The 15,155-nt window shown below is 38.2% G+C and overlaps 1 protein-coding gene across 1 annotated transcript; it reads right to left on the reverse strand.

Annotated features, from left to right (window-relative positions):
* Positions 1-7,686: 7,686 nt before the first annotated feature.
* Positions 7,687-11,459, reverse strand: LOC140889016 (uncharacterized). Its single transcript, XM_073296710.1, has 4 exons — positions 11,211-11,459; positions 8,663-9,519; positions 7,823-8,344; positions 7,687-7,741 (listed from the first exon to the last, which is right to left on the reverse strand). The coding sequence occupies exons 1-4, from the start codon at positions 11,457-11,459 to the stop codon at positions 7,687-7,689; spliced, it is 1,683 nt and encodes a 560-aa protein (XP_073152811.1).
* Between the last annotated feature and the right edge of the window lie 3,696 nt (positions 11,460-15,155).

A 15,155-nucleotide genomic window follows, 5' to 3' on the forward strand; every position in this document is an offset into this window, starting at 1 on the left:
ACGTTAAATATACATGTATATATATACATATAATTCCATAATAGTTGCATATATTTATGTACATATAAATCATTCCATAATATTTTCTTTCCAAAACATTTGACCATTCCATCTCTAAAATTTTTAAAAAAAAAACAATCATTTAATTCTTGCACAAGAGTATAAATTCTAAACTTAACAAACATAGAACATTTACAATAATATACCGTATATTATTGTAAATGTTCTATGTTTGTTAAGTTTAGAATTTATACTCTTGTGCAAGATTATAAATTCGAACATTTCCAATAATGAATTGAATTAATGTATAAATATGGTTTATAGTGCAAAAAATCTGATATAACATTTAATTCAACTTTAATAAAATAATCACCTCTCAATTGCAAACCAAATAGCACATTTGTTTAGAGTTATCCGTGAACTGGACCCTTCACAATGACATTGGGCGCTCAAACTAAGGTTATACGTTGTTATGATCCGCCTACATATCAAAACAAAGAAGATCACATCATGGAATGCATATTTCAGGATGTTGAGATATACATAAATTTTTTGTGATTTATATCCATATTCGATTTATTATAATTTTTTCTCGATTTTTTAGAGAACACGCATACATGCAACCGTAAAATATGGTGTCATTGATAAATTGAATTCAATACTCAAAGAAGGTCATCTTTATACTATCAAGAATATGATTGTCGCCCATAATATAATGAAGTGCAAGACCACGTCAAATAAATACAAAATAAATCTTATCAATAAAACAAATGTGTGCAAGATAGAAGATGATCGTTTTTCGTCAAAGTTTTTTGAATTCAAGAGCTTCAAAGATTTGAAGAGCAGATGTCATTGATGAAACATAACTTTTGGTATGTATTATTTTTCAAGTGTTGTGAACTTAATAAATATTTTTAGCTTTTTATTATTATATTTTAATTTTTGTTTTTGGATCAATTGACAACTATTTGTATTTATCTTTTTTTTTTCTAGATGTCATTGACGTAATGGTTTCAAGAGACTGTCCTAAAAATAAAGAAATTAATGGACGTCCTACGAAACTAATTGATTTTGTCATTGTAGATTTAGAGTAAAAAAATTATATTTTTATTCTATCCCATTTTTTTAACTAGTAATTTTAACATAGATGGATTTCATGTTGTATTATTAATTATTGTTAGGCACAATAAGTTACCATGCACTTTGTGAGAAAATTATGTTGATGAAATGATCAACTTTTTTACCAATGGTGATGAGCTGGTGATTGTGGTTCTTTAAATGTGTTGTGCGAGTATAGGAGAGAAGTAGGCGTTTCAATACATTTTGTATCACAAAGTTGATATTAAATGGTGAATTCAAGGAAATACTTGAATTTTGAAACATTATTCTTATTCTTTTATTAAGAATAAAAGAATTGCTTTTGGTTCTTTACATAAAGTCAATGTCTCTTCGGATTTAGGATCACCTCGGCTAGTACTCCAACGAATGTCATTACCATCTGCCCAAACTATTATTGATGAACTTAGCAATTCAAAGAATATTTTAAGACTATAAAACAAGTGTCCGAAAACGATGAGGTATAATTAAAATTTAAATAATAATTTGGGTAAATGTAACTGATTTATTTATTTCTATTGTTTACATGTTGGTAGTTTTTGGATATATGCAAGAATAGTTTCCGTGGAATCTAATGGGAATTGGATTTAAGGAAGTTTTTCAAATTAATTTATAACATAATTTGTTTGATTTCTAATTGTATGGTATATAATTAATTTAGCTAATTTGTATTTCAATTATTCGTTTAAATGTTCATTCTTACTATTTTTTATCATTAATTATATAAAATAACATCAGAAGACATATGTTTAATTTAAAGAATTATTTTATAGTTTTTAAAAGTACTTTTTTGGTTTAAAAAAGTACTTTTTTCCGTTATTCTTATTAGTCATTGTAAAATTAAATTGTTTACATTTTAATTTCTTAATCAAAATTTTTCATGAAATATTATCAATAACAATAATAAGAGGCCCACAGGAGCATAAGCGAGTTGGTAAGCCCTGAGGTGACGTGAAAAGAGATTCCTAAAGTTGCGGGTTCGATCCTCGTGTGAAGCATATTCTTTGCTGAAATATTATGGGGTATATTTGGGGGTTGGCCATGTTGCTCCCTCCTTCAAGTCTCTGCCGCTCGTGCACATCCCTCGATTTAACCTTCACATGAGCTAGTGAAACTCTGACTAGTGAAATGGGATACCCTTCGATGAATCTCTGAAATGGGATATCCTTCGAGGTCAACCCATTGAACCCATTGAAAATAACAATAATGGGAGATGGCTCTAGACCTGGCCAAGGGCCGGGTTGGGCCTGGAACCGGACCGTGGTCAACGGGCCGGTTAACCGGGTCAACAGGCTCGACCCGGAACCGGGACCGGACCGGCCAATAGGCGGTCCTAAAACATCTACTACTAATAAATGCGGAATTTTTTTTTTATATACTAAAAATAATACTATACATATACGCCCATACATATATGTAATTCAAACTAACATATAAATAATATCAGCATGAAATAAAAATAAGTTTTGTATACTCCAAAAACACCAAGTGCGGAAATACTAAAGTAAAAGTATAATTTTCTTAAAAATCAATAACATAATAAAAATGTATATGAAATAAATCCTAAATCATCCAACGGTCACGGGGCCACTGTTCCGTGAGCTCATACGTCCTCACCACCGGTAGAAGCTACAAAAAAAATCATCTGTCTCACCTGCACCATATAAGCGTAGTGAGCCTAGGGGCTCAACATGTGATAACAAGGTTTAAAATAATGCATCACATAATCATACTAATACATATACATGATACATGAGCATTCATGAAAATATTTTTCATAATATAAATACTGAAACATAAATCTTAATCATAAATATCATCTTTCTTCATCATACATAACATAATTGAGCATGGTATTTTTGAAACAGTCTATGGTCATATCCGTAAGTGTGACGCTTATCTGTGCCGACTGATCAGTCTCATAAATCAACGTACGTGGCGGTGATAAATCACCTCCTATGGTAGTAAACTACCGCATAAATCATATATCATATGGTGGATAACCACCCTTATGTCACACTACTTCAAATTCCATCAAGAAAATATTTTTGCTCAACTCATACATAATCATAATCATAACATATAAAATTTCATGAATGCATGCACTGAAAATTTGTTCGTAATATATATTTAATTGATTTTTCATAATAAATAAACTTATACTTAAAATATAAACTTCATGCATAAAATAATTAAATATATATTTCGGACTTAATTATTTTTCATGGTTTGGTCCAGAATGCTGGTCTGTCTACTAAGCCCCTTAACTGACTTAAAGCCCATTAAATAACTTAAAGCCCATAACTAAATAAATAATTTTAAAAATTATAATTTTTACTAAAATAAAATATTTAATTATTATTGGGCTTAAATAAAAATATTTAGGTCCATTAACTAATTAATTCCTAAACATTCATTGGGCTGACCCATAAAATCACTGACTGATCCAAAATTTCCTATGGGTCCACGAGCCCATAAATATCATTGGGCTAACTTAAAAATAATTTTGAAAGCCCAAATAAAATTATTTGGAAGCCCAAATAATTTTATTTCTAATTAATTGGCCCAAAAACCAATTAAAACATAATATATTTAAAAAAAATTAAAATACTCGAGCTCGGCCCACCTAACCCAGACCCGGACCAACCTGACCCGACCCACTACCCTACAGACCTGACCCGGACCACCCAGACTCGACCCAGCCCCAACCCCAGCCCAAACCCTATCCCCCCTCCACCTTGTCCTCGGCTGCGCGAGCAGCAGCCCTTCCAGGGCTGCTGTCTCCTTGCTCCGGCCATGGCCGATCGGAGAGCCGCCGGCCGGACCTTCCCAGGGTCCTGCCGGTTCGAACCCAGCCTTGGCTCGGCTAGGTCATGGCCTAGCATGACCAGCCGGGCCACCTAAACTGTCACCTACAGCCCCTTCCATCAAGTTTTTGATCGGCCAGCCCCCTTACCGGCCTATAACCTGGACATGGTTCGATCCTTAGGACCCTAACTCACCTCTGACCCGAGCCCGAAGCCCCTGGACCGAGCCATGCTGAAGAAAACGTGAGCCATGACAAGTAAACACTCAAACATGCATCAAACATCAATAAGATTACATAATTTCGAAATAACCATATGAAATCTGAAAAAAAACGTCATGCATGATTAATAGCTTATATGGTGGCCAAAAAAAAGATTTAAACATGCCTTTTTAATTGATTGACGAAGGTTGATGCGTATACGGGTCTCCGGGACGACGAACGAACCAAAATCTTCACGAACGAGGTTTGATCGGCTATGGGGCTGTGATTTTTCTGAAGAAAGCGTGAAGAAAGGTTGGAGAGGAGGATGGAGTCGGCTGTTAGGATTTGGAGTAGATTAGGGATTGATTTGTTTTAAATTTTGGTAGATAATAGGTTAAAAAAAGATATTACTAATAGTATAAATATTATTCCATAAAACTAATATTTAAAAACCCCTAATAATTATAATAATCTGATGGGAAATGCTAAATCCCGAAATATTATAATAGGAAATTTTTTAAATTTAATAAAGGTCATTAAAATGACTTATTTTGGCTAAAAATCAACCCTTAAATAAATATATAATTAAATACTAAAATTTTCCTGACAAAATACCTTAAAATATTATTTTAAGGCTCATAAACTCATAAAATATTTTTGGCTAAGAATTTTGGTATCTCATCCGTCCACGGTCCCGTCTACGCGATCAAAATAATAAATTCCTTAAAAATCTAGAATTTCCATAATTATAGGTTAAATGCTAAAATAAATTAATCATGCATATAAATCACATAATATCACATAAATACATTTAACCCTTAATTAAAAATTAATTTCTCCTAATTATGCATGCGGATTTACGTTTTAAAATTTTCGGGTGTTACAATTCTCCCTCCCTTAAATTGAATTTCGTCCTCGAAATTAAAGTACTTACCCGAATAGCTCTGGGTAGCGAGTTCTCATGTCTGCCTCGGTCTCCCAAGTGGCTTCCTCCTCGGAGTGATTCAACCACTGGACTTTGACCATCGGTATGACCCGCGTCCTCAGTCTCCGCTCCTCTCTGGCTAAGATCCGAACAGGCCTCTCCTCAAATACTAGATCCGGTGCTAACCGCAAAGTTTCGTAATCTAGTACATGTGCCGGATTCGAGACGTATCTCCGAAGCATGGATACATGGAAGACGTTGTGCACTGCTGCAAGTCCTGGTGGCAAAGCCAAACGGTAGGCCAACGTGCCAACTCTCTCCAAGATCTCAAAAGGCCCAATATACCTCGGATTCAGCTTACCTCTTCGACCAAATCTCACCACCCCTTTCATAGGTTATATCTTCAGAAACACATGATCACCCACTGCAAACTCAAGATCTCGTCGTCGAGTAACAGCATAACTCTTTTGACGACTCTGAGCAGTCCTCATACGATCCCGAATCTGAATTACAATGTCTGCAGTCTGCTGTACAATCTCGGGACCAAGTAGAATCCTCTCACCGACCTCATTCCAATGCACGGGAGATCTGCATCTCCTCCCGTAGAGAGCTGCATAAGGAGCCATACCTATAGATGCCTGGAACCTGTTGTTATAGGTAAACTCCACCAACGGTAATCTAGTCTCCCAAGAGCCCTGAAAGTCGATGACACAAGCTCTCAGTAGATCCTCGAGAACCTGGATCACTCTCTCAGACTGACCATCTGTCTGGGGATGGAACGCTGTACTGAACAATAATCTAGTCCCCAATGCTGTGTGTAAACTCTTCCAAAAAGCATATGTAAACCTCGGATCCCGGTCTGATACTATCGATACTAGTATGCCATGCAGTCTAACAATATTCTTGATGTAAAGCTCTGCATACTGTGTCAAGGAGTTAGTAGTCCTCACCGGCAAGAAATGAGCTGACTTGGTGAGTCTATCCACGATCACCCAAATAGTTGTACAGCCTCTGACACTCCTCGGAAGACCCACTAAAAAATCCATAGTGATGTTCTCCCACTTCCACTCCGGAATGGGTAGAGGCTTAAGCAACCCTGCCGGACGCTGATGCTCTGCCTTGACCTGCTGACAAGTCAAGCACTCAGATACAAATCGACCAATATCTCTCTTCATGCCGGGCCACCAATACAATGACTGCAAATCTCTATACATCTTCGTACTTTCGTGGTGAATGGAATACGGAGATGTGTGACCCTCTGCCAAGATCTCGGTCCTCAACCGATCAATGTTCGGTACCCACATACGACCTCGGTACTGAACGATGCCATCAATGACAGTATAAATGAGACTACCCTTGGCTTCATCTCTCTGCTTCAACCGCTGTAACTCCTCATCCGCAGGTTGTCCCTCTCTGATACGATCTCGAAGATTCGGCTGTACTACTAACACTGCCAAACTCGGTGCGTGACCGCCCGAATAGTATTCCAAACCGAATCTCTGTATCTCCTCCTGAAGTGGCAACTGTACTGTCAAACAGGATACCACTGAAGTCTTTCGACTCAATGCATTGGCCACCACATTAGCCTTGCCCGGATGGTAGCTAATGTCGCAGTCGTAATCCTTCACTAATTCCAACCATCGGCGCTGTCTCATGTTCAACTCCTTCTGAGTGAAGAAGTACTTGAGACTTTTGTGGTCTGTGAAAATCTTGCACTTCTCACCGTACAAATAGTGCCTCCAGATCTTCAAAGCGAAGACCACTGCAGCAAGCTCCAAATCGTGCATCGGATAGTTCTGCTCATGAATCTTCAACTGTCTCGACGCATAAGCAATGACTCTGTCCCTCTGCATAAGCACAGCGCCTAAGCCTAGTTTAGACGCATCCGTGAACACCACTAACTCCTCATGGGGCACTGGCATTGCCAACACTGGCGCAGTAGTGAGTGCTTCCTTAAGCTGATCGAAGCTCCTCTGGCAGTCTGAACTCCATATAAACTTCGCATTTTTCTTGGTCAAGGAAGTCAAGGGTACTGCAATAGAAGAAAAACTCTTGATGAACTTCCAGTAGTAGCCTGCTAAACCCAAGAAACTGCGAATCTCTGAAGCATTCTTCGGAATTCCCCAATCCTGCACTGCCTGCACTTTCGTCTGATCCACTGCTATCCCAACTCTTGAAACCACGTGGCCTAGAAATGCCACCTGCTCCAGCCAAAACTCGCACTTACTGAACTTCGCATACAATCGATGCTCCCTCAAAGTCTGAAATGCTGTCTGCAAGTGCTGTCTATGCTCCTCAATGCTCCTCGAGTAGATCAAGATATCATCAATGAAGACTATGATGAACTGATCAAGGTACGGCTGAAATATGCGGTTCATGAGATCCATGAAAACCGCTGGAGCGTTGGTCAAACCAAACGGCATTACCAAGAACTCGTAATGCCCATAGCGTGTCCGGAAAGCAGTCTTGGACACATTTGCATCTCTGATCCTCAACTGATGATAGCCAGATCGCAGATCGATCTTAGAGAAAACCGAAGCTCCCTGCAACTGATCAAACAAATCCTCAATCCTCGGCAGTGGATACTTGTTCTTCACTGTGACTCTATTGAGCTCTCAATAATCGATACAAAGCCTCATGTACCATTCTTCTTTTTCACAAACAACACTGGAGCTTCCCAAGGCGAAAAGCTAGGGCGAATAAAGCCCTTCTCCAACAGCTCCTGAATATGCTCCTTCAACTCTTTCATCTCTGTAGGAGCGAGTCGATACGGTGCCTTAGAAATAGGCATAGTGTCCGGCATCAACTCAATGCTGAACTCCACTTCCCTCGCTGGTGGAATTCCTGCAACGTCATCGGGAAAAACATTTGGAAAGTCACGTACCACCTCTATCTCTGCTAGGAAACTGGTAGGTGGCACTGCTGATGTGACTAAACTGGCAAGAAACCCCTGGCAACCACGTCTCAATAACTTCCTAGCACGTGTATAAGAAATCATCGGCGAGATCTCACTGCTCGAAGATGCATAGAAAACAAACTGGTCGCCCTCCTCTGGTTTCACTGCCACTGTTCTCTGCCAGAAATCAATCACTGCCCCATTGACTGACAACCATTCCATACCCAAAATCAGATCGAATCCAGTCAACGGTAGGACCACTAAATCTGCCCTGATAGTGCGCCCCTGTAAATCCATCTCCATGCCTCTGCAGATGCTAGTGGTAGAAAGAACCTGTCCAGACGACATGGTTACATCATACCCTATTTCAGCAACCTCGGGCTTAATGCCTATCCGTCTGATAAACTCCAGGAAGATAAACGAATGCGTAGCTCCTGAATCTAGCAACGCATACGTGGAGTTTCCTCCTACTAGAATTCTCCCTGCACGCAGAAAATCCCAACAATCGCATACTAAACTTACTCTCTCCCAATAAAAGTTATAAATATTTCTCTTAATTAAACACAAGTAAAAAAAATACATCTTACTCTAATCATGCAAACAGATAACCCATGCAAATTAAAATCATGAAGTAAATTCCCAAAAATTTCTTAAAAGCATAAGTTAGGATATATCGGTGATTAAGGAGGTATCTGGGTCTGCCTACTCAGCCTACATGACAAACACCCTCCCAGTGGTGTTCTTCCTCTTCGGGCAGTTGTAAGACACATGCCCTGGCTCCTTGCAAAGATAGCATACATTGGACCCCACTAAACACTTCCCGGTGTGCGGCTTCTGACACTGCGGGCAAATCGGAACTCCTCCAGTCTTAGGGGCCCCGCCCCTCTGCTGCTGCTGACCCTGCGGTCTCTGCTGATTTGGACCCTTAGATGGCCCTACGTACTGCTTCTTCGCAGGAGGCTGCGAAGTTGCCCTCTGATATCCTGGCTGAAATTGCCTCTTACCCTGCTGCTCTCTCTGAATCTCCTTTCTGCCCTCCTCAGAACGCAAAGCTCTGCTAACTGCAGCCTCATATGTGGTGACGTCCATCATCCGAACGTCATGCTTGACTTCAGCCCGCAATCCCTCAATGAACTGCCTCAGCTTCTCTGGTGCACTGTCTGCAATCAAGAGCACAAAATGACAGCCCCTCTCAAACTGACTCACGTACTCCACCACTGACTTGTCCCTCTGACGGAGACTCATAAACTCTCGGACCATGCGACTGCGAACATCCTCCGTGAAGTACTTGGTGTAGAAGATACGCCTGAACTCTGCCCAAGTCAAGGTAGGAAGGTGTACTCCCCTGATAGCGCCCTCCCACCATAAAGCTGCATCTCCCTTCATCATATAGGTTGCACACTTGACCCGGTCAGCATCAGTAATCCCCATGTAATCGAAGATGGTCTCGAGGGATCGAATCCATCCCTCAGCAACTAGCGGATCAGTAGTGCCCAAAAACTCCTTCGGTCCCTTCTTCTGGAACCGCTCAGCCACGTCCTCCTCATGTGACAGCCTCGGGCGCGCCGCCTGCTGCTCCAACAGAGCAGTAATCCCAGCCATCATGTTTTCATTGGCCTGCTCCAATGCTGAAAGAGGGTTCTGCGGAGGTGGAGGTAGAGGTCCTCTGCGTCTATTCATCTGTCTGGGAGGCATTCTGCACCACCACATTTTTCTTTACGTAAATCGCAATGCATAACTTAAGGGTTCTAAAACTTTACTAACATGAAAATCTTAAATCATTACATATGCTCCTTATAATTCCTAAGAAAACAATTAAAACTTACAGACCGATAGTGAGATTTCTGAGCTTTACGTGGCAGATGGACACCCTCCAAGGACCGTGCTTTGATATCAATTGAAACATCTACTACTAATAAATGCGAAAAATTATTTTATATACTAAAAATAATACTATACATATATGCCCATACATATATGTAATTCAAACTAACATATAAATAATATCAGCATGAAATAAAAATAAGTTTTGCATGCTCCAAAAACACAAAGTGCGGAAATACTAAAGTAATAGTATAATTTGCTTAAAAATCAATAACATAATAAAAATGTATATGAAATAAATCCTAAATCATCAAACGGTCACGGGGCCAATGTTCCGTGAGCTCATATGTCCTCACCACCGATAGGAGCTACAAAAAAAATCATCTGTCTCACCTGCACCATATAAGCGTAGTGAGCCTAGGGGCTCAACATGTCTAAACTTGGATAACAAGGTTTAAAATAATACATCACATAATCATACTAATACATATACATGATACATGAGCATGAATGAAAATATTTTTCATAACATAAATACTGAAACATAAATCTTAATCATAAACATCATCTTTCTTCATCATACATAACATAATTGAGCATGGTATTTTTGAAACAGTCTATGGTCATATCCGTAAGTGTGATGCTTATCTGTGCCGACTGATCAGTCTCATAAACCAACGTACGTGGCGGTGATAAATCACCTCCTATGGTAGTAAACTACCGCATAAATCATATATCATATGGTGGATAACCACCCTTATATCACACTACTTCAAATTCCATCAAGAAAATATTTTTGCTCAACTCATACATAATCATAATCATAACATATAAAATTTCATGAATGCATGCACTAAAAATTTGTCCGTAGTATATATTTAATTGATTTTTCATAATAAATATACTTATACTTAAAATATAAACTTCATGCATAAAATAATTAAATATATATTTCGGACTTAATTATTTTTCATGGTTTGGTCCAGACTGCTGGTCTCTCTACTAAGCCTCTTAACTAACTTAAAACCCATTAAATAACTTAAAGCCCATAACTAAATAACTAATTTTAAAAATTATAATTTTTACTAAAATAAAATACTTAATTATTATTGGGCTTAAATAAAAATATTTAGGCCCATTAACTAATTAATTCCTAAAAATTCATTGGGCTGACCCATAAAATCATTGACTGGCTCAAAAATTTCTATGGCCCACGAGCCCATAAAAATCATTGGGCTAACTTAAAAATAATTTTGAAAGCCCAAATAAAATTATTTGGAAGCCCAAATAATTTTATTTCTAATTAATTGGCCCAAAAACCAATTAAAACATAATATATTTAAAAAAATTAAAATACTCGAGCCCGGCCCACCTAACCCGGACCCAAACCGACCTGACCCAACCCACTACCCTACAGACCCAACCCGGACCACCCAGACCCGACCCAGCCCCAACCCCAGCCCAAACCCGATCCCCCCTCCACCTTGTCCTCGGCTGCGCGAGCAGCAGCCCTTCCAGGGCTGCTGTCGCCTTGCTTCGGCCATGGCCGGCCAGAGCGCCACCGGCAGGACCTTCCCAGGGTCCTGCCGGTTCGAACCCAGCCTTGGCTTGGCTGGGTCATGGCCTAGCATGACCAGCCGAGCCACTCTTCCAACAAACCCTAAACTGTCACCTACAGCCCCTTCCATCAAGTTTCTGATCGGCCAGCCCCCTTACCAGCCTATAACCTAGCCATGGTTCGATCCTTAGGACCCTAACTCACCTCTGACCCGAGCCCCAAGCCCCTGGACCGAGCCATGCTGAAGAAAACGTGAGCCATGACAAGTAAACACTCAAACATGCATCAAACATCAATAAGATTGCATAATTTCGAAATAACCATATGAAATCTGAAAAAAAACGTCATGCATGATTAATAGCTTATATGGTGGCCAAAAGAAAGATTTAAACATGCCTTTTTAATTGATTTACGAAGGTTGATGCGTATACGGGTCTTCGGGACGACGAACGGACCAAAATCTTCACGAACGAGGTTTGATCGGCTATGGGGCTGTGATTTTTCTGAAGAAAGCGTGAAGAAAGGTTGGAGAGGAGGATGGAGTCGGCTGTTAGGATTTGGAGTAGATTAGGGATTGATTTGTTTTAAATTTTGGTAGATAATAGGTTAAAAAAAGATATTACTAATAGTATAAATATTATTCCATAAAACTAATATTTAAAAACCCCTAATAATAATAATAATCTGATGGGAAATGCTAAATACCGAAATATTATAATAGGGAATTTTTAAAATTTAATAAAGGTCATTAAAATGACTTATTTTGGCTAAAAATCAACCCTTAAATAAATATATAATTAAATACTAATATTTTTCCTGACAAAATACCTTAAAATATTATTTTAAGGCTCATAAACTCATAAAATATTTTTGGCTAAGAATTTTGGTATCTCGTCCATCCACGGTCCCATCTACGCGATCAAAATAATAAATTCCTTAAAAATCTAGAATTTCCATAATTATGGGTTAAATGCTAAAATAAATTAAATCATGTATATAAATCACATAATATCACATAAATACATTTAATCCTTAATTAAAAATTAATTTCTCCTAATTATGCATGCGGATTTACGTTTTAAAATTTCCGGGTGTTACAGGTCCGGTCCCGATTTTCCCTTAGGAAAACCGGCAACCCGGCGGGTCCAACCCGCCGGGTTGAACGGGTCCGACCCGCCGGGTTGGAACCGTCCAACCCGGCGGGTTGGACACGTGGCGCCCATCAGGGCGCCCAGATCCAACGGCCACTAGCAAGTGGCCGTTGGATCATTCAACGGTCATGATTTCGTGGCCGTTGAGATCAACGGCCACGATCTTGTGGCCGTTGTTGACCCGGCTGACACGCCGGGTCAACCGGCTAATTTTTTTTTTTAAAAAAAAAAAAACCTATTTTTCATGATTTTATCTATAAATACCCCCAACCTTCTTTCATTTTGTTTACACAATTCTCTCTTCATTCTCTCTATTCTCAATTCCTTTTAATTTCTTGAATTATCAAAAATATCAAGTTTCGATTATTGGTTTATTGTCAATTGTTGATTTATTTTCATATTTATACAATTACAAATGTCCGGAGCGGGATCAAGTCGTAGGGGTGACAAAGGAAAAGGAAAAGAAAAGAGCATCATACCACCCGAGGTCGAGTATCCTCAATTCAATGTCGATGGATTTGATCTTGAATATTCCGATGATGAAATTCAAAAAAATTCGACAAGAGGCGCAACAAAGACAACAAATTGAACAACCACCACTACCACCACGTCATCATGCAAGTCAAGAAAGTATGAACGATCCGGCGGCCTCTCAAAGACAAACTCGAGCGGTGCCTCGCCCGACATCCGATATCTTCACTAAACACTTCGACAAGGTGACGTTTCCCTCCGGTGATTTGCAAGCCAAATGCAAATATTGTTCAAAATGTTACAAATTTAAACAAGGAGGTGGTTATGAAACTTTGACGCGGCATATCGAGAAAAATCATCCGGTGGAAATTGGTATTGATCGTGGTCAGACTCAAATTCCGGCATTCTCTTCTCAATCGGGTAATGAATCTTAACTATTTAAATATAACGAAGCTAGATTTAGAGAAGAAACAGCTAAATTTTGTGCGGTTGAACAACTTTCTTTTAGTTTTAGCGATAAATTATCTTTTGAAAATTGGCTTTCTACAAGTGCAAATCCTTCTATTAGACGTATTCCAAGAAATAGTCTCAAACGCACAATGAAAAAGTTAGTCGTTGATCAAAAGAAAGAATTAATTAAGGAATTTTATAGTTTGAATAATAAAGTTTCTTTGTGTTCCGATATTTGGAGTGATCATTGGCAAAGTTGTTCATATATGGGTATTACATGTCATTGGATTGATAATAATTGGAACATTCAAAAATAGTTGCTTGCATATAGATGTTTCAACGAATCACACACGGCACAAAATATTTCGCAACTTATATTTGTTATTTTAGAAGAATATGATCTACTACCAAAGTTTTTTCAATGTCTTTTGATAATGCTAGTGCAAATACTTCTAGTATTAGTGAGCTTATTGAAATATGTAAACCATCACTAGGTGGCAAATTTTTTCATATTAGATGCACATGTCATATTTTAAATTTGTGTGTTCAAGATGGACTAAAAAGTTTAGGCATACATATTCAACCAATTAGGAACGCTATTCATTATTTATGGACGCATCCTCAAGTTATGAAGCAATGGGAAAAATTTTGTAGAGTAAATGGTATGAAGCCTAAGCGGTTTGCACGAGATGTTCCAACTCGTTGGAATTCAACATATAAATTGTTATTATCCTCTTTTGAATATAAAGATTTATTATGTACATTTTTTCATCAATTTGTTCAAGCTCGTGATATTTATTTGTTTTCAAATCAATGGAACATATGCACTAGTATTTGTGAAATTTTAAAAGTTTTTAATGATGCTAGTGACTAATTATCCGGTGTTTATTACCCTACTTCACATTTAGTTTTAACACATTGTTGCAACATTGCTTGTATTTTTCATGAACATGTTAATTCGAATGATAGTGCTTTATCTCAATGTATTCTCGTCATGAAAGCAAAATGAGAAAAATATTTTTTACTCATTCCTGAAATTTTTTTATGTGCTTTTGTTTTAGATCCTAGACTTAAATTAGATGGCTTAAGCGACATGTTAACATTATATTATAAATCTTTGGAGCCTATTGCGAAAACGATTCTTTCTATCTCATTGATTTTGTTTAATATTAAAACTCATTTACTTGATATTTATAATGAATATAACATCAAATATGGTGGACAAATTGTTTCACATGAAACACAATCCATTGCAACTATTAATGTTTCTTCTAAACTTACTAAAGCACAACTTTTATTAAGCGAACGGACGAAACGTCCACGAGGATCCTCAAGTTCCAGTCAGGAACTTGAGAATTATTTTACCACTACTTTTGATTTTAGTGATACAGATGAGAAAAACTTCGACATTTTGAGATGGTGGTCGCAAAAAACACAAATATATCTAATTTTGGCTATAATGGCAAAAGAAATTCTAGCTTGTCTGGTTTCAACAGTTGCAGTGGAGCAAGCATTTAGTATTGGAGGAAATACATTGGACGAGAGACGTTCTAGCTTAAGGCCGGAAAACTTGGAAGCCCAATGTTTGCTCAATGATTGGTCAAAAGCCGCTACTCGAACACAACATATTCAAAATGATGAAGAAGACCAAGTTGATACCGAAGGAACATCCGGAACTACGACGGGAGGAAATGCGAGTGAAGTAGAATAAAATGTAATAGATTTGTAATATTAAGTCATAAGATATTAAGATG

This window comes from Henckelia pumila, chromosome 3 (assembly GCF_033568475.1).
Source record: "Henckelia pumila isolate YLH828 chromosome 3, ASM3356847v2, whole genome shotgun sequence".
Taxonomy (NCBI): domain Eukaryota; kingdom Viridiplantae; phylum Streptophyta; class Magnoliopsida; order Lamiales; family Gesneriaceae; genus Henckelia; species Henckelia pumila.